Source organism: Dicentrarchus labrax, unplaced genomic scaffold (assembly GCF_905237075.1).
Source record: "Dicentrarchus labrax unplaced genomic scaffold, dlabrax2021, whole genome shotgun sequence".
In the NCBI taxonomy this organism is placed as follows: Eukaryota; Metazoa; Chordata; class Actinopteri; family Moronidae; genus Dicentrarchus; species Dicentrarchus labrax.
In genome coordinates, this window is record NW_026136719.1 from 26,838,155 (window position 1) to 26,860,559 (window position 22,405).

At 41.8% G+C, this 22,405-nt stretch overlaps 5 protein-coding genes across 8 annotated transcripts; 1 reads left to right on the forward strand and 4 right to left on the reverse strand.

Moving 5' to 3' along the window:
• Positions 1 to 51: 51 nt before the first annotated feature.
• heatr3 (HEAT repeat containing 3) lies at positions 52 to 10,234 on the reverse strand. The gene is made up of 15 exons (XM_051378231.1): positions 9,937 to 10,234; positions 9,371 to 9,543; positions 7,430 to 7,517; positions 6,977 to 7,077; positions 6,594 to 6,703; positions 5,958 to 6,098; positions 5,457 to 5,755; positions 3,998 to 4,088; positions 3,632 to 3,786; positions 3,235 to 3,317; positions 2,920 to 3,056; positions 2,561 to 2,649; positions 1,857 to 2,000; positions 1,620 to 1,796; positions 52 to 1,361 (listed from the first exon to the last, which is right to left on the reverse strand). Exons 1-15 carry the CDS (start codon positions 10,075 to 10,077, stop codon positions 1,248 to 1,250), a joined length of 2,043 nt encoding a protein of 680 aa, XP_051234191.1. The 5' UTR covers positions 10,078 to 10,234; the 3' UTR covers positions 52 to 1,247.
• A 142-nt stretch (positions 10,235 to 10,376) lies between these two features.
• On the reverse strand, positions 10,377 to 13,481 carry cnep1r1 (CTD nuclear envelope phosphatase 1 regulatory subunit 1). The gene is made up of 6 exons (XM_051378240.1): positions 13,341 to 13,481; positions 12,699 to 12,770; positions 12,327 to 12,400; positions 11,086 to 11,195; positions 10,875 to 10,929; positions 10,377 to 10,767 (listed from the first exon to the last, which is right to left on the reverse strand). Exons 1-6 carry the CDS (start codon positions 13,363 to 13,365, stop codon positions 10,726 to 10,728), a joined length of 378 nt encoding a protein of 125 aa, XP_051234200.1. The 5' UTR covers positions 13,366 to 13,481; the 3' UTR covers positions 10,377 to 10,725.
• Positions 13,482 to 14,060: 579 nt separating this feature from the next.
• On the reverse strand, positions 14,061 to 19,393 carry LOC127351079 (arylamine N-acetyltransferase, pineal gland isozyme NAT-10). Of its 3 annotated transcripts, none has more exons than XM_051378238.1 (3): positions 19,244 to 19,393; positions 15,455 to 15,580; positions 14,061 to 15,134 (listed from the first exon to the last, which is right to left on the reverse strand). In XM_051378238.1, the coding sequence occupies exon 3, from the start codon at positions 15,127 to 15,129 to the stop codon at positions 14,257 to 14,259; it is 873 nt and encodes a 290-aa protein (XP_051234198.1). In that variant the 5' UTR covers positions 15,130 to 15,134; positions 15,455 to 15,580; positions 19,244 to 19,393; the 3' UTR covers positions 14,061 to 14,256. The 3 variants fall into 3 exon arrangements, with proteins under 3 accessions (XP_051234198.1, XP_051234196.1, XP_051234197.1); XM_051378236.1 differs by having other exon boundaries at positions 15,455 to 15,595; positions 19,244 to 19,381; XM_051378237.1 differs by lacking the exon at positions 15,455 to 15,580 and having other exon boundaries at positions 19,244 to 19,372.
• LOC127351080 (arylamine N-acetyltransferase, pineal gland isozyme NAT-10-like) lies at positions 16,384 to 19,372 on the reverse strand. The gene is made up of 2 exons (XM_051378239.1): positions 19,244 to 19,372; positions 16,384 to 18,322 (listed from the first exon to the last, which is right to left on the reverse strand). The coding sequence occupies exon 2, from the start codon at positions 18,315 to 18,317 to the stop codon at positions 17,445 to 17,447; it is 873 nt and encodes a 290-aa protein (XP_051234199.1). The 5' UTR covers positions 18,318 to 18,322; positions 19,244 to 19,372; the 3' UTR covers positions 16,384 to 17,444.
• Positions 18,834 to 22,213, forward strand: sdr42e1 (short chain dehydrogenase/reductase family 42E, member 1). 2 transcript variants are annotated; one of them, XM_051378234.1, is made up of 3 exons: positions 18,834 to 18,882; positions 20,389 to 20,465; positions 20,750 to 22,213. In XM_051378234.1, the coding sequence occupies exons 2-3, from the start codon at positions 20,404 to 20,406 to the stop codon at positions 21,846 to 21,848; spliced, it is 1,161 nt and encodes a 386-aa protein (XP_051234194.1). In that variant the 5' UTR covers positions 18,834 to 18,882; positions 20,389 to 20,403; the 3' UTR covers positions 21,849 to 22,213. The 2 variants fall into 2 exon arrangements, with proteins under 2 accessions (XP_051234194.1, XP_051234193.1); XM_051378233.1 differs by lacking the exon at positions 18,834 to 18,882 and adding an exon at positions 19,549 to 19,987.
• The last annotated feature ends 192 nt before the right edge of the window (positions 22,214 to 22,405 follow it).

Consider the following 22,405-nt stretch of genomic DNA (forward strand, 5'->3'; position numbering starts at 1 on the left):
GCATACAAAAACTTTTCCTACAATACAAAATAAAACATATACTTGAGAAAATGCTTAAGAAATGAGGATTTATTTCAAAAAAGATAGTCATTCATAGCCTGATGACATATTCTCCCTCTAATGTATCTTTGAAATTGTCTTTTAAGTGATGATATGCAGTTTTATTTACATTTCCCTGAAAGGTTGTGGGGAACCCAGAGAAGCTGTGTCTGACTGTTCATTTTGACATTTAGATAAATGCCATTTGTGGTCGCAAGTCACCGTTCAATCTTCACCTTTTACTGCATTAATGAAAGCTAATGTGTTGACTTTGTCAGTTACTCAAACCATGATAAACTATTGATCCAGTGCAAAGGATGGCACTATCCTGGATTTACTTATTCACAATGACTTGCAGAAAGAAAAGTTCACAAATGTAACACTGCAAAAGTTACCATTGCATGCATGAGAGTGGCAACCTCGCAGAGTGTGCAATCAATGCTAAGAGATGCGAGGTGGAGGAAGCACAGAAAGGCAGAGGTAGAGAATATGTGCGTGTCTAAAGGCTAAAATGTATTTTATAATAGACTTTAATGTTGTCACAACCTTGGCAGTGAGTGTACCAAACCCATTCAGCTTAGTAAGTTACTGAAATGAAAAAAAGTAATTTAGTTTCTCTTTAGGCAAAAACAACAAAAGTATGATTCTATCATGCAATACCCAGAACATAAAATCTTAGTGTTGATACTCGAATCCTTCCTATAAAGGGCCTGCAATCTCTAATAGCTCTGCTTCCTATTCCTTGCAGCAGAGTTGCAAACATCAAATTTGTGCTCACTGAAACATGGGACAAAATTAAGGGTACACATGTGACCTAGCGTCAGCTCTCCACACCTGATCTCTTAAAAATGTTACCGGGGGACATGAATATATATAAATTCAAGTTCTGACAACCATTATGGGATGAATGACACATATCCACTGAGGGAGCAAAAATAAAAACCTCTTTACTGCGGCTCGCAGTGACTAATATTTAAATTGAACCTTTCTTCTCAACAAATAAAACTTTCACATCACTAAGTAAAATAGTAAATCATTATTTTGAGAATATTAACAATGAAACCAAGAAAAAAAAAACAAAGGGATAATTACTACCAACATAATAAATACTTCATGGTTTCCCACCCATATTGTTTTATGCTCCTGCTAGCATATCTGTCCAAACCGTACAGGTTCAACAGGTTCGCAATGTAAAGTAGTGAACATCCTCATTTTTTGCCCATCTTCTCCAGATAACCAATGAATCTTCTCAGGTTGACTTTGATGTTGTCTAGCACACACAGTTGCTGAGGGCTGTACTTTCCTCTTCCTTCTTTACGAATCTAGTCGGAAAAGAAAATACATTTATGAAAATGTTACACATAAGAAAGAATGTTTGTCTTTTATATTTCTCAAAACAAAAAGGGACACGTGCAGTGAACTATTATTGCTTATCAAAATCCGTAAAGCCATTGTAAGCAATGCCATCTACAGGAGGTACAATGTTCACTAGTGGGAGGGACAGGTCGTGAAAAAGCATTTGGAAATTGATAAAAATGAACAGGAGCAGCATGCAGTTAAAAGAACTCAGTCTGTGGTACCTTGGCCTTAAAGACGGGTTGAAGTGCCTTCAGTGCAGGTAGTAACTGGATGTTTTTAGCAGCCACCTCTGCCTCGTCTCCATCCGCAAAAACATCAAACAGGCCGTCGAGGGCTTCTCCGTTTACAACCAGGTCGGCATCCCTCGTGGCAACTTGAAGTAAGGCGTTTCCAATCATCTGTGGGAACAGAGTTTCTTAGAGGAGGAAGAAATATTTCAAGAGGGGGGGAAATGGTACCTGAAGGGTTTCAGCAGTGCCCTTCTCTTTGGCTAATGTGCTGCCAGTGATGCCCAGAATGGCGACGGCGTTGACCCTCACACTGACAACTTCACAGCGGGTGGCGGCTTCGCTCAGGCTCATCAACTGCTGGGGGGTCATACACTAACAAAAACAAAACCAACCACACGGATATTGAGTCGTCCAAAATAAATAGCATTCAGTGTGAACTGGCAGTTGATTTTTAAGTTTGACAGGTATACAAAGTCTAGCTTCTGTGTTGACTCATTATTTATTCAGCACTGTTTTTATCCAGTAAACAAACAAGACCATGGGGTTAAATCGGCCCTCCACTAATTTGACATAGTTTCCTTGACACAGCCTGTAAACATACTGTCGTATAATGACTTCTGTGGCTCTGGAGGAGCTATCCAAAGTCTAACCAAAATCCTGCATCCCAAACTGTGGGTGTGGTGTTGGTGTTACCAGGCAGAATAAGTCTAAAGATGTTGCATGAATTGCATTGAGGGAAATGTAGGACCAACCCTTTTTTTTTTTCCTTGACCCATACTAGACACTAAAATCTGATCTGATGATCTTTTTCTAATTTTGTGAGATCCACAACTTTATGCTAGGGCAATATTAAACTGCCGGAGTAACCCTTAAACGAAGGAAAATGTTTAAAATGAGCGAAGGAAAGGCTGAAGCCGGGGAATATTCTGTACCTGGGGAATATTTTTAGAGGCAATCATCTGTAAAAGAGACCGCATGGCGCTGATGACAGCCTCTAGGAATTCCTCATCTTTGGGTATCTCTGCAAACATTAGAGAGTAAATTGTTAACAGTTTCAATAAGGCGTCTCAATACTGCTGCATCTGATCATTCTAGGTATAAACATTAATTTGTTTACTGTGACATAATTGTGTGTTTTCTTCACATTTCACCACAATTTTGTTTCCAAAAATCTTAAATCAAAGTTGCTAGAAATAGCATTAGCCATGTGTATCCTTGTGTATTCAATTTAACAAACGGAACAATAAATGGGACGTATACACTGTATTACAATAGGACATAAAAGTGACACCTGCTGCACCAAAAACCAGCGTGGACAGATGCTGCGCTGCTCCCTGCAGGGCTGCTGTTCCTCCTAGAGACTCTGCATCCATGGTGGAGAGGATGCTATGGAGACACGTCAGCGCCCGGGACTGCACACGCTGCATCCTAAAGGTAAGAAGGAGAGATGTTATTTGTCATAGAACAGTGACACCTTTTACTCAAGACTAAATCAGTGCAAAAGAGATGTTCTAAAAAAAATCACAAAGAGGTGTGACATCGATACCTTGAACACATTTTGATCAGACAGTTAAGTTAAAGAAAGGATGAGAAGTCAGAGGATTACTTTTTAATCAGGCTTCTCCAGGAGGGATTCCGATGGCACACGTCCATGGCTTCCTTTCCGGGGAACTCAGTCTTTTTGAGGACCTTCAATAAAGAGAAAAAATATATTACTACAATCATTTATGGTTGCATGAGTGCATTTACATGAAAGAGATCTCTATTAACGTATTGAATTACTAAGTAATTCAATCGTTATGCTCCAGATAGAAGATGGGTGGGATTCATAAGCAGAACCATATTTTGAGCTTGAATTACAACAAGTATACTAAAATGACAATTGAACTACATTCACATGCTTGTCTAAATGCTGCTGACACTGAGAGTGAATCCTGCATTCACAAAACTATTGCCTGATGCGGGTGTGAGGAGTTATTGACGAAGGAGACAAAGTTATTTGCCTTTTCAGGGACGCTGTGGCTGATTAATGCCCCGTGAACCTCAGCTGACAAACACAGTGGAGACATCAGATTGGACACTCCATCACAAAGACCATCCGGACCCATGTCGCTTTCATCACTGCTCGACTCCTCCTCCCACTCGTCGTCTGAGGGGTCTGAACAGGCACACGCAGACATAGGAACGATCAACAAATGCTACCGATGCACAAAGGCATTTCTAGGCACTCAAACAAACTCATTTCATGTATTTCTTGTTATAATAGCCTTTCAGAAACGCAAACATATACTGGGTGGCGGTGTCACAGGAAATAATGTTGATGCAAAGTGCCCGAGGTCAGCACTGCTGTCCATGCCCACAACACTCACCGTCAGAGCAGCACATGTTGACGATGATCTCTAAGGACGTTTGCTGGGCTGTCAGCAAGGCCGTTGCCTCCCTCAGCTCCTCCTTGCCCCTCTGGACAAAAACAAGCAGCCATGTGAGTCAACATCCTACCAAAACGATGACTGTTAGCACTGTTATCACCCAGTCTGAGTTCAGCCGCCCGCCACAAAGAAGAGATTCATTTCTACAGATGTACTCAAACATGTCCAGTTGCACTTTCTGAACTGAGATGCTGTGTGAAATCTGCTTTAAGGTTGTCACGTTTGAAGGGAGAACGAGGCTTAAGCAGAGCTTATGTATTCGGTCTACTGATTACAACTGTGTCTGTGTGTGTTTGGGTTTGTTTATCAGGGTTGTGACAGAGAAAAAAAACCTCACCATGAACTTCACCGGCACATCTTGGGGCTCTGGCTGTGACTGTGATGAGAGGGACAGCTCTGTCTCGCCTGGGTCAGGTCTGGGTACTGTCAGAAGCTGGTCCCCAGTTGAACCTTGGCGAGTGTCCCTAATCTTCTACCCCTAACCCGACAGTTTGTCTGCTCTGTCAGTCTGCTTCGCGCTCTAGGGTGACTCATATGCCACCTTTTCACCTGGCATTAACGTGTGCCTCCGAAATACAAAACTGGATTGCTTCGTTGCCATAGACACAGACTCCTGTACACATCCCAGCCTGTAACCTACAGCATTTCATTGTATTTCTAATTTTAACTACAAGAGTCCTTTTGTTCATTATGTTATGCTAACTGCAGACTACTGCATTGAAATTGGATTTTTGCAATTTTTTTCTAAAAAACTAGAAACTCATATTAAAATTTAGCACTTTTTTAGAAGTTCAAAGTAGCATTAAGCTACATGGAAGTACAGACTAACAGGATTCCTGTGTAGAAAAAGGACTAAAATCACGTCTATCCAAGCACTGAGTCAGCCAATGGCAAGGTATCGTATCACAGCTTCATGCACACCTCTTGATTAGACTACCCATAATGCTTTCTATAGATTATTTATGCTTCAATATACTGTAGCAGGCAAGAGGAAAGCTTATACAAAGTATTTCACTTGCAGTCTTGTTGACAAAGTCAACATACACGAAGAGGACGCTTCTAGGAAGTAGCAGGGTTTCGTTTCGTGGCTAATAAATAACGTGGTATCTGATCGGTGACACGTGTACCCGATCCCGCATTACAGGTAGTATCAGAGGCATTTCCGATACTGGTATTGTATCCGAACAACTCAACTGATATATCTGTAATGAGTTAATATTGGCCTGGGCAATTGATCAGTCTAAGAATGGAAGCCTCCTAGTGACAGAAAAACAGGGTTCATAATCTCTCTGACAAGTGTATTTTACTGTGTTCAAAGGTCAGAGAGGCTCACAGCCTGCTGTATGCATAAAGAGACACAGCAATGCACAGAACCAACTGTATGAGCGACACCACTTACAGGCAAGAGGTCAGAGAAGTCGTTATCAGCTCTCACAGCTTTTCCATTCCTCTTGTGTTTAGGTGCTTCCTCCTCCTCCTCCTCTTCCATCTCCTCCTCAGCAAGCTCTCCTGCAGCCTGCTCTTCTATGTCTGGTGCAGCTGGTGTGTTTCTGTGACGAACCTCTTCTGCTTGTCTGAGTTCAGGTATCAGCGTACCTGTGTCCAGATCCAAGCACTGTGACAAGGTGGCCAACACAGCGCTGAGGGTCTGGGCCTGACGAGCAGCTGGCAGACTGCCCTTCATGTTCCACAGTGTTCCTGAGTGACACAGTGGGCACAGTTAGCGCTCAGAAAAGGGATATTAAAAACATTACAGCCACAGCTGTGTTTGTTTCTTGAATTTATATGGCACTTCTGTCCACAGAGGACACTTTTAATGTGACTTACAACTTGTGTAACGGTAGGAAATTCCAGTTTTTAACAATCTAGTTAAAAAGACGTGACAAGTGACAAATTGTACCTGCAGCCAATGTCCTGAGGAGAGTTTGTGCCATGCCTGGCTGAGATGACAGCAGTACATTCTCCAGCACCCCAAGCACAGCAGTGTTCAAGCTACACAGCAGCTCTGGGTTATCCTCAGTCACAGTGTGCAAACAGTGGGCTGGCCGAAACACAAAGAGCAGAGACTTCAAAACGGTTCTCTCGGACTTGAGGAGTTGAATTAGTTAGAGGTCGGGCATTACTACGGCCTTTGTGACTCACAACTGTATTAAGATTTCTGAGAGCCCTATTTGGAATGACACTGACTGCGTACAGTGACAGCTATTATAGGACATTTGTGAAGTCAATGACGTAAATCTGTAATGCCATAAATCATTTCTGTAATCCGCCTTATACATAACAGAGCTGGGAGTGTCAGCTCCGTTTTCATGCTGTCATCACACCAAAAAGGTTTACCACGTAACACATAGCTAACACCTATGATGATTAACATATAAGTTAAATCTTTGTAAGATCATATAGGCAGCATCAGGCTGTGTTCCAGCTCTGTCGCCCTTTCAGTATACACAGGAGACGTTTCTGTTTATGGGGTCTGTTTTTCAGAAACGAAATAAATCTATCCTGAACTACTTAACAGTAAGTTCATTCAACCTACCGGCAGATATGGCCAGTTCCACGTTATGTGTGTGTCTCTCCAGACACTGGACAACCAGGTCCAGGAGACCTGCTTTGTTGAACACAGACAGCGCCTGTAGGCTGCTCTCACTGCAAGCACAACACAATACGAGAGACAGATGTAAGACAAGTAACAAATGCACGCAATAAGACCTCACGCATAATTTGTGCGGGAAAATAATTACGGATAATGGTAGGAAGAGTGTCAAGAAGTGGGCTTGTGACTATAGAAAACTACCAGCCTCATGAGAACGGCAACAGCAGCTGACTGGTGATACATGGCAGCTCCCAGGAGAGGAACTGCATGCAACTGAGGTTAAAAACACACTGCCGCCAAGCAGCTTGCACAACCTCTTGGCTTACCATAGATTCCACAGTAGGTTTACGGCCTCATTGGCTACATCTTCCACTGCATTCTTTTGGTCTTTCATCGGCTCCGCGGCACTCTCAAAACCAGCACAGCACTGAAAGGAAAACAAAAACAAAACCACAAGTGAGATAGGTATGAACGTTGCCATCATGCATCCAAACATTAAAATGGTAACTCTATAATCATGAAAATATGGCTTTCAGTGTGAAAACGAATGTAGGTGATGAATTCAGTCAAATTCTGTACATGGTTGATCAACAGAGAGCCTGAATGTGATGCCAGGAGTCAATCTGTTCCAGTGTGGGAGCAGGCATTTTCACAAATGGTGAATATCTTTGCTCTGGAATGAAAGCTAATTGATGAGGATATCGTGGCCGGCTCTAACAGCTGCTGATGAGGAGGAACTGAAGTGATGGTGTGAGCTAAAAGAAGTGGCGGAGTCTCACCTCTCTAAGCAGTGCTGTCAGAGGAGTCATGACGTCGTGCTTCACCATGTCCTCACACACCTCCTGACCCCCGCATGCACTCAGATTCCTGTCAGGCAGACACAGTCCCAGACACACACTCATCATTCGGTCGGAAGAGATTCACTGTTAGAGATGCTGTTTGTTTGTGTGTGTGTGTGTAGGTGAGCCTGGAAGTGTCCTGGCAGCAACTGTCTATTTTGATATACAGTACATGGAACCATGTTTAAGGGTTAGGAGCTGAGGAGGACAGTAGTCCGGACGGGGGGTTAAGGGCAGACTCGGACACAAAAACAAATGTTGACTGAGAAGAGGATGATGGTAACTGTAATCAAATGTGATCACCACTAATGAAATGTTGTCTGTTTTTGTAGGGATTGTCATTTTGGTGGTAAAACTAATGTAACTTGATCAGATTCTCACATAAACAAACATTAAGTGAATAACTGTATACAATTTGTCATAAGAGAGTAATAACATGAGCCAAAAAAATCACAAAAACAGCTTCTTCTTTCTTCTTACAGCCACGTCTTATTGCAGCATGGCGCCCCCTGTCGAGGTAACATGACAAATACCTGTACTTCACGCACATATCCCACTGCATGTAATCTTGATTGTAATGGGATTGTAAAAGCTAAATTGATTGGAATTGTATTTTTTAAGTTTACTTGTTGCAAGAGGCTATTTCTGTTCTTATATTTATCTGTCACATTAAGTTTTTGGTTGTTTGCTCAAAACTGGCACCTACAGTGGCATGTGCTGCTTATGCCAACATGAATACACACCGTGTGCAAGTAAACAGAAAATTATGGCTATGAGACATGTAGGTCATTAAATAGTCAGGCATCACTGAATCCATATAGAAAGCTTTCAAGCTGTCAGGATATTAAATCACAGTTTGGCCTGAATTGTAGCTGCACATGGTGAATAAACCCTAAAAGACAGTTTATATGTATATAATATATTATCCTGATTCTGGTATTCTTAATATGATTACTATAACAAGACCCATTTCCATATAATCTATCAACCTGCTTGTCAAACTAGTTATGCTTACAGTCAGTGTTTCTCACCAAAACATGTGTGCCTCCATTTCCTTCCTCAGAAAACACTAATATTTTTAATTGTGTATCGTTGTCAATTGTCAATTAGTGGAATAGCATGAAACCTGAGTACTTATACTCATCCACAACACAAACAAAACAGCGACCTGGTCATAAAAACATTGCTCCATAGCGCCACTGATGGTCAGAAACTTCAGTCTACCCAGCCTTGTCACAAGGTAACATGTAGCATGCTGCATCACGCACACTGGGAGTGGAACACTTGAATATGTAACTGTACTGAAAAACAACACTCGAGGTAAACAAAAATGTGAATAATAGCATTACTTTCAAAGTTCCTGCAGTTATTGGACCACAAAATAACCTTTTCACAGCAGACTGGGTTAAAAGTCATACCAGAAAAAGCAGGAAACTTATGGCTGAAGCTAAAAATGGAGCCGAGTCTTTTTTAAAAATGTTATTTAGTTCCACCTGGATGTTTTCTGCTATCGTTAGTCAAAATCTGTTTAATGTGGTGACACTCAGATGCAACGTTTGCATGTTTCAGGTTAAGACAAGTTAAGTGGACACACCAACAGCAACACACTTTGCTTCACCTATAATCGGAAACTCAATCCTTTTCCCCTGCTAAGACGTTTCACAGACCGACCTGTTGAATGTCACCAGTCTGCCACCCTCGTGTGTCTGTAGAGTCCCTGACAGGAGGTGTACGTAGTTGCCACAGACTCATTGTGGGCAGGGAGGGTCCAATTTCCCAAAAGCATCTAGTGGCTTTTGGGAAACAGGGGCCATTCAAGTGACCAGACCTGGTTCTGTTGGTGCAGTCCACATCACACCACTGCATTACTGACTGACTCACCTGAGGGCTCCAGTGGCAGTCTCCCTGACAGCCAGGCTGCTGTCCAGCAGCATGGGCCCGAGGCGCCTCACAGCATCCCTCTGGAGGAAACCTGGGATGGTCTGGCTCTGTTGCACCACCCGAGAAATGCTGGCACATGCAAACTCTCGCACATCTGCACTGGGACTCTGCAACTGTGGAAATGTTCACAAAAGCATGACTCCAACAACTGTATATAATCTGGCCTGTGTCAGACTACCTGTAGAGTGCTCATCATACACAAACTGTCCCCGGCTGCACTTCTCTAGCTCCACAAGAGCACAGCTATCTGTTATTATAGGACCACACACACACACACACACACACACACACACACACTAAAGTCCATCATAATAAAGTTCAAGTCATAACAACAAGTGCCTAAACAAGAGTCCAAAAGTGAATCCTCATTGGTGGACTCACTAAAAACCGAGATCAGTTTAGCTATACCTAATGACGGACACTGTCCCTGATCATGTTTTAAGTAAACAACAACAATACAGAAAACAATCTTAAGAGATAAAACAGATTTTGAACTGCGTTCATACTTTCTCCAGCAACTCCGCAGCTGGACAGCTTTCATCACCGTGGTCTTCCTCCTCTGCGTCTTCCTCCTTCCCAGCGTTCACCGGCAGTCCCACCGTGCTGAACTGCGGCCGTTTGAATTTAGTGGTTTTACTTTTACCCATCTCAATCAAAGTGCCAGCTGCGCATGTAACGTAATGTTTCTCTGATCCCTTTAAAGCGAAGCGACCAAACGTCAGACACACACTCCGGTTCCAGTGCGGTCGGAGGCCATGTGGAAGTCTGCTCCCTGCCGTAATCCGCTCGTTGCTGCCGGAAAGCAGAGAAGCTGTCGCAAAACACCGCGGGAGGCAACAACACATGGGTAGGACGTATCTTGATTTTAGAAGTTTATCACAAACACCTCATAAACCGTAGGAAGAGGCTTTATATGTAATATAGCAGAAATAAATAGGAGACACCATTTTTCACCTGAAGTATTTATTAGGTACATAACTTTAAAAATAGAAACATTCTGATAAAATACACGCTCAACATTAGAAACAGAAATAAACACATCTGAACTCACACTGAATGAGTAAAATATCTTGGCCTATGTGAGCAGATCAGCAGCTTCAATGGTGACATCAGCACAGCGACACTGTTAAAAGGCCCAATCAGTTCACGTCTGCATTCCCATCACAACAATGTCTGCCTTAGTGCTGTTCCCCCTCGGTGCTGTTGAGATCACCCAACTCCAGACACCGAGTGATCTGTGGCTGTCGGCAAAGACCAGGTACCAGGATGTCTGAGCACCCCACTCAAGCTTGTGATTACTGGATGTTCGGCCGTGGCTTGAGAATAAGTTTCCCCGTCTGCAAAAAAAAAACGGAAATAAGACACAAGTGTGAACAAATTTACAAAAGCAGAAGCTGCCGGAGCAGACTACAGGACACAACATCAAAGAGATTTGTTAACTCACATCGTCACAGGACATGTTGTATTCTGCTAAAACTGTCCGACAGCGTGCAGCAATACTGATGAGGAAAAGGTTAAAGATGTAAACCAGTAATCCAAAAAGCTGAACAGGGTAATCAAATACAAAAGGGCAATTTTTGTGTGATGCTAAAAATATAATTTTGACAAACATGCCGACATGCTACTTCATCATAACTGCATCAGACAAAGGATACATCGACGGTGCCACAACTCGTTTGTGTATCCCAGCAAAGAAGAGCGCTATGAGAGTGATGCAGCTGATGGTGAAGAAGGGATGATTCCACAGTGATGAAAAGAAAGAGACCTGCAGAAACAAAGAGGAACAAAGCGACATAAATTGTTAAGTTAATATCTTTTATAGTGAGTGAGTGTAGTGGAACATCTTTAAAAATGAATTGGGTCCCAAGAGAAATACCGTTCTCCAACAGTAGTTAATCAATCTGGTAGGAGCACAGAAAAGTACAAGGCGAACTACAAATAACAGGGTCACTTCACATTTTTCAGCTCTATTCCCATCATTATAATGTGGTAAGGACAGGCAACAATCTAGCATAAGAAAGTCCCACTGCCTTCAGTTTTCTGAGCTCCTTCCCCAAATGAACCCTCCTAACTGTTACAGTGTAGAATATAAAGCACATCATTTGTTGAACACCACCTTGTATGTCCTACAGACCACCTCAAGAGACAGGGAAAAAACCCCACACAGTACACAGTGAGCTCATTTTCTATGATGAGCAGCAAATCCCGAAAAAAAAAATACTTGTAATGGTAACCAATCACAATTAGGATACATTTATAGTTACTGTTAATAATGACACCACCTCTACCTAAATCCAGCTTGTACTGTATGACTGTGTGACTACCATATACACAAGCAACAACAAGGGAAGCAAGTGTTGCATTTGTACTGACAGCATGAATGAGCTGCCCATAATGTGGGGGACGAAGGTGGCTCCTCACCCCTTTTGGTGTGTTTCCACCCTTAGGAATATGTCTGCCACTTTGATAAGTAATGTAAGATGGTGATATGAGGAGGTTTTGTTTAATCTTTGGACTCGCATAGAAAAATATAAAACATTAAAAAAAATACTAATTCTGTTCTGATATGGAAGAACAAGAACAGCTCCACTTGAAACACATCAATAGTTTCATTACACTCAGCTTTCCCTGTAGTCTGGAATATGGGAACAACAGCTACCAGCCCTCATATTCAAACTGTCATATTTTATACAAAATAATCTATTAACCCAGAGAGTCAGAGTCAATGGACAAACTGTAAAATCCCAATAATCTTAAAGCTGTAATTCCTGCATTAGTTTATTGTTGTTGGCTATATTGTTCAATAATAAGAGCACAATGTATATTCTGTTTGTTATAGGATTTCCTTTAAGGCCATAAAGGACACAACTAAACACATCTGTCCACTAATACATACCTTCTGTGTGTCGGGGTCTATTAACCAGTTCCAAGCTCCAGTAGCCGTACAGACAGACACCACTATCAGAATCACTGAAAACCAGACAGGACAATGAGACCCAGTGCAGCAGCATGAAGTGCATTTACCAAATCAATACAGTGGATGTGCTCAATATTGGTGATACCAGGTCTTTGAACTGTGATTATATCTGCAGTTACTGTACTTGGTGAGTGGTGGCTTCTCATGATTCTTTGGTTTGATAGTCATCAAATGCAGGGTTGAAGTCAGTGAACAGGTATAGATAGGGTTTGTCAAATAAAAGATGTAAATGAAGGTACCGTGTGAGCCACTACATCTTCTCTGCTGTGGATCTGACAGTCAGGTACTTACTTCTCCACCTGCCAGTTGCAGGTTGCAAACAGGAGACATACTCTGTCAGTCTTCTCTCAAAAGCCTTCAGGTCTGAAATAAAAACAGTGGGCTCGTTAAAACAGAACTACACTGCTGGACGAGGAGACAACTTTATGTTTCCATTCTGTGATATGCTCTCTCTCTCTGTCTCTCTCTCCTACACAGATTATGTCTTGTGATTAATGCAGGACCTTAACACAACTAATATCAGCTCTAAGACTGTGTCAGTTTCTCTGTAATGCTAACTACTGCACACAATGTAACCTGAAGACAGACACAGGCGGCTCCTACACATCATCGATCGGTTCACTTGTTGGTTATGCCACACTGACATGGCTGTCTGTGTAGCTACCTCCCGCACAAACAGAAATGAACGGATTTAACAACAAGTGTAAGCTAATAACTATACAAACATGTGAACGAATCAATGTCTACTGTCAGGTAAGCTAGCAAACATGCTAGTGCCGGACTCGCCAGCTAATTTATCGTAGCTCCTAACTCTGTAATTGCCTTTTAAGACGTTTTGTTTTGTATTCCTTTAGTAATTATGGCTATGAGGCATAAACGAATCGGCGGCTGGTTAAAAATATGTTACTTTAAGTTGCTTTCTTATTGAGTTACCTTCGGCCTGTTCCAGGGAGTTCATGTCTGCTCGTCCCAGCAGCCTGCTGTTGGCTGTGCCGCTGCTTCCGCTCAGCTGAAGGACGGAGCGTACTGACCAATCCGCAGAGGCTTTGCGCTCAGCTCGAACGTGATTGGCTGTCAACCAAATAAAGGGCGGTACAAATATCAAAAGCCCTGACTCCGGCCCTCTGGTCCACCCTTTTTCTTGTGCATACAATATTACAAAGGGAGATACAATTAAACACAGACAATAGCGTTTAAAATTGTAGACTAATTAGTGATCCAACATATATTATTGATGGGGATATTTTTATTCAGTAGGACACTCAGGAACTTTTTTGCATCATTTTGTTTATTTATTTTATTTACATGCACATAAATGCATGGTGGATGGTGCACCGTGATGGTTGGAAAATGGACCCAGTGTTGGATTATGACTGTGGATTCCCTAAAGTGAAAATGGACATGGCCTCATGGGGTTTTTAGTAAGAGGAAACAATGTTCATTATGAGCTGATCATTTTCCTTCCCTACCTTTTCACCTGTCCATCACTATACATTAATCTTTGTCTCATCTGTCCATGATGTTTTATTTCAGAACTATACAGCTTTCTTTCCTTTTTTTACTAACTTTAACTTGACTTTTGTGTTGTTGAGACATACTCAATTACTTCCCAACTCTAGACGAGCAGACATAGCAATGAATGAAATGGCTGAAAACATTTTGATTATTGTTTATTTTTTACTTCTTACAGTGATTATATAAAAGCATCATTAACACGGTACAAAAAAATTCAAAGCACTGTTAATTTCTGAGACAGATTTACTGAACAAGCCGCTCTCCCTGGTCAGTCGTCAAATCACTTTGCGATATCACTTCATAATATACATATATAAAGAATGTGTGTTGTTTTTCAGATTGTGTAACTAGCTTTTTTGTTTACAGATTGCAGTTTGTTCTGCAGCTTCAGATTGAACTTTTCCCTCAGTATTTGCTCTATCTCATCATCTGTTATGTCCCTCATGTCTAACACATCAACACCTTCCTCAGGTTTGTAGGTGACCTCGCTGTAGGTCCAACCAACAAGGGCTCTGAATCCTGTTGGTGTTTGCAAAGAGGAGATGGATTTATTGGTGAACAGTGAAGTAGGGTCGGTCTGCAGTGTGTGGTTTGTCTCAAGGAAATTATCGACCTCACGAGGCACCAAGGTGAAACCGTATATCTGCTTGGTTTCCTTCCTGCTCACCAGACTAGATTTGGCAAAGTCTGGATTGAGAACCTCTGGCTTTCTGCCAGTCTTCTCCAGCACCCAGAAGTCCTCCTTGTCTATGAGACGGAAGACACCCGCTGCCTGAGGTTGGTCCTTTCCAGAGACGAGCTCCAGGGGCTCCCACACCTGGGAGGACACGCCAAAGCTCACATCTGTTATATAAGCTTTTCCATCAATGATGACCTTGTTGATGAGATGAGTTTCAGTGGGGTAGAAATCATCGATGATACTGTTGAAAACTCTGGAGCCCAACATTGTAGTGTCGTAGCCCATTTCCCTCAGCACCCAGCCAAACAGGAAGTTGTTCTCAAGGCACCAACCTCCACGGCGGCTCCTCACTATCTTATTGTAAATGACCTGAAGGTCCATGATGATCCTCTCACCGCAGTGAATGCTGAGGTTTTCAAATGGGACGGACATGACGTGCTGCTTGTGGATCAACTTCAGTGTCGCAAGATCCAGTTTATCAAAAGAGCCGTGGAAACCAATTCTTTTGAAGTATTCTTCCAAATTCATCTTGCCTGTAAAATACAGCACATTGCATTAATTTATTGGACCGATCCACCTGTTACACAGTTGCATTCAATTTAGCAAAGTCATCTTAATTGTCTCAAAGCTTAAAAGGCTTTGTGTCTTTTATGATTGAGGGGGATTTATTAATGAATCAGGGAGGCTTTTCTCCTGATCAAGTCTGACATGGACAAAGCTGGTGTTTCACTCAGTGTATATCAGTCAGGTGCAATTAAGTACATTTACATACTTGTTTTCAATCATTAAAAATATGAGGTTTAATCACTAATTTGTAAAACAGAAAATATGTAGGAAGAGTGTTGAACCTTACCGTTTGTATAGGTTGTAAGTGCAACAGTCAAAATCGTGCTTTCTGAGGAGACAGGAGTTTGTGCTGATAAGAGCTTCCCCACAAAGGCAAATGCCACTCAGCTATTTCTTCCTGGAGAACTCCGACCTGTAAAGAGTTGAGCTTATAACCAGTAGAACATAAAAGTTAATGATTTGCCTTGGCCTCCTGTTAATCAGTGCAAGATTGGTTGCTCTACAGCTGTCAACCTGAATTTCTCCTAAGGGGGATAAATAAAGGAATATCTTATCTTATTTCACTGTGGGACAGGGGACAGGGGACAAATAAATAAACAAAACAAATCACATACATCTCATAATTAAATGAGTTTATAGACATGCTGGTAGAAAATAATGTGCCATTAACTTGCCCAAATTACACCATTATGTGCTTTAATTCTGTGCTTATCACTTGTCAGATATTACATAGATACAGAACATTAAATCTAAAAGGGAATGTGTTTATAATACCTCCTCTAAAGTCTGGTGTATGGTATTCCAATTAAAACATGGCAGGACCAAAACATGGTAATGATTAGCATTGTTCATTTGGCATCGCCTCCAACGGTCAGAATGAATTCTCATTTATAATGCACATGGACACTAGATTCCCTGAAGCTGTACCCTTGAACAATAGTAAGGCTAATGTGATAAAACAGCACCCCTGCTCCAGTTCTCTTCAAGAGTTGGTCTTACATCTGAGGTTCAGTATCACAATGGATCTAATTTTACATCAGGAATGCTTTAAAAGTGGCGACTTCTGCTCAGCAGACTCCTGTGAGTTACAGAATAGTGTTCTAGTACGTGAGTGCAGACCTGCTGCTCATCCAGCCAGTGAGGACTGGGCTGTTTGTGCAGGCTGGGAGTAAGAACGAGGTACCTCCACACAGAACATACTACAAAACAATAAAGTGAATATGAATAATTTTAATAATACATGTCCAGCAGTTGTCAACACAAGGTCTACAAAGATGAACAATACAATGTAGCTTATTCTAACACTTGTTGGTCTATGCTAAGATTTGCCTTTTCGAGGCGAAGAAGAGGATCTGAGATTCTGTCAGGTCGAGGTGGATGCCTTCTCCTACAAGGAGGAATGGACTAATTGCCCAATGCACAAACCTTAGTAAACACACCATGATAAACCCTATAATACTTGTACAATAAAAAGCACTAAAAGAAGATTATATATACAGGCCTCCTCCTCACTCTCCTGTTATGAAGCTCAGTTTTCTTCTCCAGCCTTCTTACAAAATGACAGTGTCAGCCATGTTTCAGAAGAAGAAGATATAAAAGTTTATGAGCATAATATTTAAACATGGTAATGATATATGAGTGAGTACACAGTACGGCTGCGACTGAGTCAGACAGGGACAACCAGGTACAGCAGACTTATTATATAACTTATAACTTGAAGTTTAGCAGATTACATTTACATAAGAAAGTTATAAAAGGTATAAATAATGGCAAACAATGTTGTTGTTTTTGGACAGACATTTGTTTTTCCTCACTTAGTGGTAGTAGTTAGTCTGTCCCTCCCATTAGCTCCATATACTCTTACACATATATACCAAAAACATAAATCTAAAATCCGACCACCCTCTAAGCTCACCAATATGTATAATATATGTATATATATGAGCCAAGCACTGACCTTGATGCTACACCGCAATAAGCTGGCTATTTGTAACAGAAGACTCTCATAAACATTAATACTGGGTCACAACTTTTTGAGTAACATTTGGTGCACAGTCAGCAAATGGTCTCTTCTGTTACCCCCTTTGCAAACTGCAAACTACTACTGCAGCATACTGAGGTATATGACAATGAATGTACATGATTATTTACTGTCAAAAGTGTCAGTGAATAAAATTGAATGACACATGTAAAGTGCTGTTTATTTGTACTTCTCTCAGTCCTAAAGCAACTGCATCATTTCTTTTGTACAAAACAGCATTAATACGTGTAACACGTCACAGTGTGTACCATGACTTGTTGCTTACAGGCTTTAGTTTGTTCTGCAGCTTCAGATTGAACTTTTCCCTCAGTATTTGCTCTATCTCATCATCTGTTATGTCCCTCATGTCTAAGATGTCAACACCTTCCTCAGGTTTGTAGGTGACCTCGCTGTAGGTCCAACCAATCAGAGCTTTGAATCCTGTTGGTGTTTGCAAAGAGCAGATGGATTTATTGGTAAACAGTGAAGTAGGGTCGGTCTGGAGTCTGTGGCTCTTATCAAAGAAATGATTGACCTCACGAGGCACCAAGGTAAAGCAGTAGATATTCTTGGTTTCCTTCCTGCTCACCAGACTAGATTTGGCAAAGTCTGGATTGAGAACCTCTGGCTTTCTGCCAGTCTTCTCCAGCACCCAGAAGTCCTCCTTGTCTATGAGACGGAAGACACCCGCTGCCTGAGGTTGGTCCTTTCCAGAGACGAGCTCCAGGGGCTCCCACACCTGGGAGGACACGCCAAAGCTCACATCTGTTATATAAGCTTTTCCATCAATGATGACCTTGTTGATGAGATGAGATTCAAGGGGTCCAAAATCATCCAGGATACTGTTGAAAACTCTGGAGCTCAACGTTGTAGTGTCGTAGCCCATTTCCCTCAGCACCCAGCCAAACAGGAAGTTGTTCTCAAGGCACCAACCTCCACGGCGGCTCCTCACTATCTTATTGTAAATGACCTGAAGGTCCATGATGATCCTCTCACCGCAGTGAATGCTGAGGTTTTCAAATGGGACGGACATGACGTGCTGCTTGTGGATCAACTTCAGTGTCGCAAGATCCAGTTTATCAAAAGAGCCGTGGAAACCAATTCTTTTGAAGTATTCTTCCAAATTCATCTTGCCTGTAAAATACAGGGCATACCTTTCTAATAAACCGCAGAGTACGTAAAGCTGCAGCAGGTCATTTTTTATAAAAATAACTTTTTGTCATATTTGCTGAAACTTTCACATAATCCTGACAGTAGCCGACTACAACACAGAAAGATAGAAAGAGCTTTAGATATTTGATGACCTGGGAAGGAGACTAATCAACTCTCTTTGTCTGCTCTGATTGGTTGTTGTTGTTTTCGTTCAGGTGGATTGTTGCAAACACCATTAAGAGCACTAGGAGGCGCCAGAGAAACCTGATTCATACACAGATTACCTGTCTGTATCTATCTCAGGAAATATGACAAAAAAGGTATTTTTCTGAGTTATCTACTGCAGCTTTAAGGTAAAGCTACTAGATAAAGCCATTAAGTACAACATTTATAAAGTATATAAATATATAAAGGACACGCCCACTGGTCACAAAGTTGCATTTAATTTTGCAAAGTCATCTCAATTGTCTTAAAGTTTAAAACAACGACAGCTTGTCATAATTACATCTCAAAAATATTCCTAATAGCACTTTCCATCTTTGGTAAGTTAAATGTGTAGAAGCAGTGCTTAACTTTCAATGTATGTTAGTTTTCTGTGCGAGTACGTGTTTGAGGGAAAAAAAGGACAGGAAGTGTAACTTTGCGATTTTCTTAAGAAGAAAACAAACTGATTGAGGTGCAGCCTATGCTCAGAGGGACCATTCTTTAACAAATACTCTGTCCGTGTACAAGTTAGAAATATGAATTGTTAACCACATAGTCTGCTGTCTCGCATATATACGCTTAGGACAAGTGAAAGTAAAACCCGTACGCCTCGCCCGCCAGCGATCGACCCATTACAGCACAACTTAATTCATCGATCCTAAATCCTGTCAATGATCAGCTCCCAAACACACAACTCACCTTGCTCACACTGTGACGTGACGTGCCACGGTAGGTTGTTGTTGTTGTTGTTTAGGGCGGTTAGTAAAACATGACGTAGTTGTGCCCGGGTTGAAAAGTTGCTTGTGCTCGCGTGTCTCCACTGGAGGCGCTATCACCCACCTGAGTCCGAGTCCGTGTACTGACTTCTTCCGTACACACAGATCAAACAGTAGGGTGGGAGTTGTTTATTGTGTGTCTGACACTGCCGTGTTTTGGTGTAATGGGTATGACGATTCAATATTTAATGTTACTACTTTTAAAAAAACCTCCCGAGGCGCATACCGGAAGTCCTCGCAAAGCCAACGTATTTAGTATTATGACATCCGATTAAGACTTCCAAAATAAAAGCGTCGTTAGCGAACACAGAAACAAAAATACTCATTTCAAGGCGATCACGTGCCAATTTAACACTTCTACAATTGTAAATAGTCAATTGTGATTTTTATATGTTGGGATAATTTTCATTTAAAATCAGTTGCCATCACTATATGATAGGCTGTCTTACATTGTGAAGGTATTGTCGCCGTACTTCCTGTGTCATTCTGCCTCGTTGTACCTGTACTTGCGCTGGACCCTTTGGAGATCCAGTTGCGGAGCGATATCGGCCTTATTTTGTGTAAATCACGTAACAAAAAGCACGCACAGCACCGACCAAGGAAGTGGACTCTGTCTCAGTTTTGAATGAGTGATATTCAGCCCTCTTTCTACCCGGTTTATGTTGAGGTTGGTACCAACAGTGAATACGTGAACTTATATCGTTTAGAGCTCAGCTGTCTGTGTGCATGTTACAGACCACTAATGCTACTTTGTTGCATAAGTTAAACACATGGCTGTATGAATAAGTCCTAGTTTGTAAACTAGGCTGTAATAATAACTCTGGAATACATTTGTGGTGCATTGTCCATGTAGAAACAATGTTAATGCACTCAGGTTGGTAATTATATAAAGGGTTTAATAACTAAAGTACAAGGTCAGTGAACTCTAGACTACAGACTGCAGGTGAGGTAACTTAGCTTCTTTCTTTTTGTTTTGCTTTGTGGTTTTATATGAATGGTGATTCCTTTGTGTGTGTACTTCTCTAAACACATTGTTATCCTTATAAAATGTCTCATCCTCTCTCTTAGATTCGCCCTCCTGCAATGGAAAATGACCGTGCAGACACGTTTTTAATAACTGGGGGATGTGGTTATTTTGGTTATCGGTAAGAACCGTCTTATATGTTTTAAGACTGAAATTGAACCCTCTCAGTCAGGGAACACTCAGGATTTCACAGTTGCCTTGTGCTGTCATACAACCGTACTACAACAAGGTGGCGTTATCACACCAGTTATCTCAGCTAGATTGGATATGGTAGATTTCAAAGTAGAAATACATGCAACTAATGTAGTTTTTGTTTTTCATTGATTTAAAATGTCATATTGATAAAATAGAGGAGTTTTAATGAGTTTCCTGCAGAGATGATTTCATATTTGATTTCCTCTGCAGCCTGGCATGCTCCCTGCATAAAAAAGGAGCCAAAATCATTCTGTTCGACACAGTCCCTCCAAACCGAGACGTGCCAGAGGACATTGTGTTTGTTCAAGGAGATATACGTGAGTATGAACACGTTGAGAAGGCCATCACTGGTGTGGACTGCGTGTTCCACATCGCCTCCTATGGCATGTCTGGCAGGGAGCAACTGAACCACCATCTGATTGAGGCGGTGAATGTTCAAGGCACGCAGAACGTCCTGAAGGCTTGCGTGGAGCACGGAGTGTCCAGGCTGGTTTACACCAGCACCTTCAACGTGGTGTTTGGAGGCCAAGTGATAGAGAATGGGGATGAAAGCCTCCCTTATCTACCCCTCCATCTTCACCCCGACCACTACTCCAGAACCAAGTCCCTGGCTGAGATGGCAGTGCTAAAAGCTAATGGCACAGCACTGAAGGATGGCTCTGGGGTGCTGAGAAGCTGTGCACTGCGTCCTGCAGGAATCTACGGGCCTGGTGAGCAGAGGCACCTGCCCAGGATAGTTGGCTACATAGAGAAGGGGATCTTCAAGTTTGTTTACGGTGAACCCAGCAGCCTGGTGGAGTTTGTCCATGTGGACAACCTGGTGTCAGCCCATCAACTTGCTGCAGAGGCTCTGACCTCAGAGCAGCAGCACCGCTCTGCTGGCCAGGCCTACTTTATCTCAGATGGCAGGCCTGTCAACAATTTTGAATTCTTTAAACCTCTGGTAGAGGGCTTGGGCTATCCTTTCCCCAAACTCCGCCTCCCTGTCTCTCTCATTTACTTTTTTGCCTTTCTCACAGAAATGATTCACCACGTCATCGGGCCCTTCTATAACTTTCAGCCACTGCTGACACGTACAGAGGTGTATAAAACTGGCGTGACGCATTACTTCAGCATGGCAAAAGCTAAGGCAGAGCTCGGTTATGAGCCCCAGGAGCACAACCTGGATGATGTTGTACAGTGGTTTAGAAGCAGAGGGCATGGGAAAACACCTCACAGCTCCTTCCTCAATCGATTGCTCCTAGACATCCTGTTTGTTGCGGCCTTTGTTGCTGTGGCTCTCTCTTTTCTTCCACTTGTTGGTAGTTGATGAGCAAAGTAAAAATATCATATCTTTCCAAAAGGTTGTTTAACAGGTCTTGATGTGACAATGTCCACATGCACATTTTATTTTTAAATGGTCAGTGTTAGCAGCTGTCTACAGACCAACAAGCAAAAATGAACACGTTTATTTGGGGTCCTTTTTATACTGTAACACCCATCACAATAATCGTATAATCTATGTACCTTAATGTCTTAATTTTACATCCTATAGTTGTCACTTTCAGACACTATATGTTAAATGCTACCTCGTTTTCCACAGCAGTTGCCTTTTGAACACACATCTCTGAAGGCAAAGATTGATGAATGCTGAAAAGTTCTGAAACTGTAATGAATAAAACCTTTCAAGGAAAATGTTGTTTGCTTGATTTTTAACCTGGATTCAAGGTTGCATTGTAAGTTTTGATAAATAGTTGCCATGTTAGACCCTTAGTATAAAAATAAAGGTTTAGTAGCCTGGTTTACAATGGATACAGCATATCCATGTATCACAATCTCACAGTAATAACATCAAATACAAAGTAAACCGTAACCTTCATGTGTGGT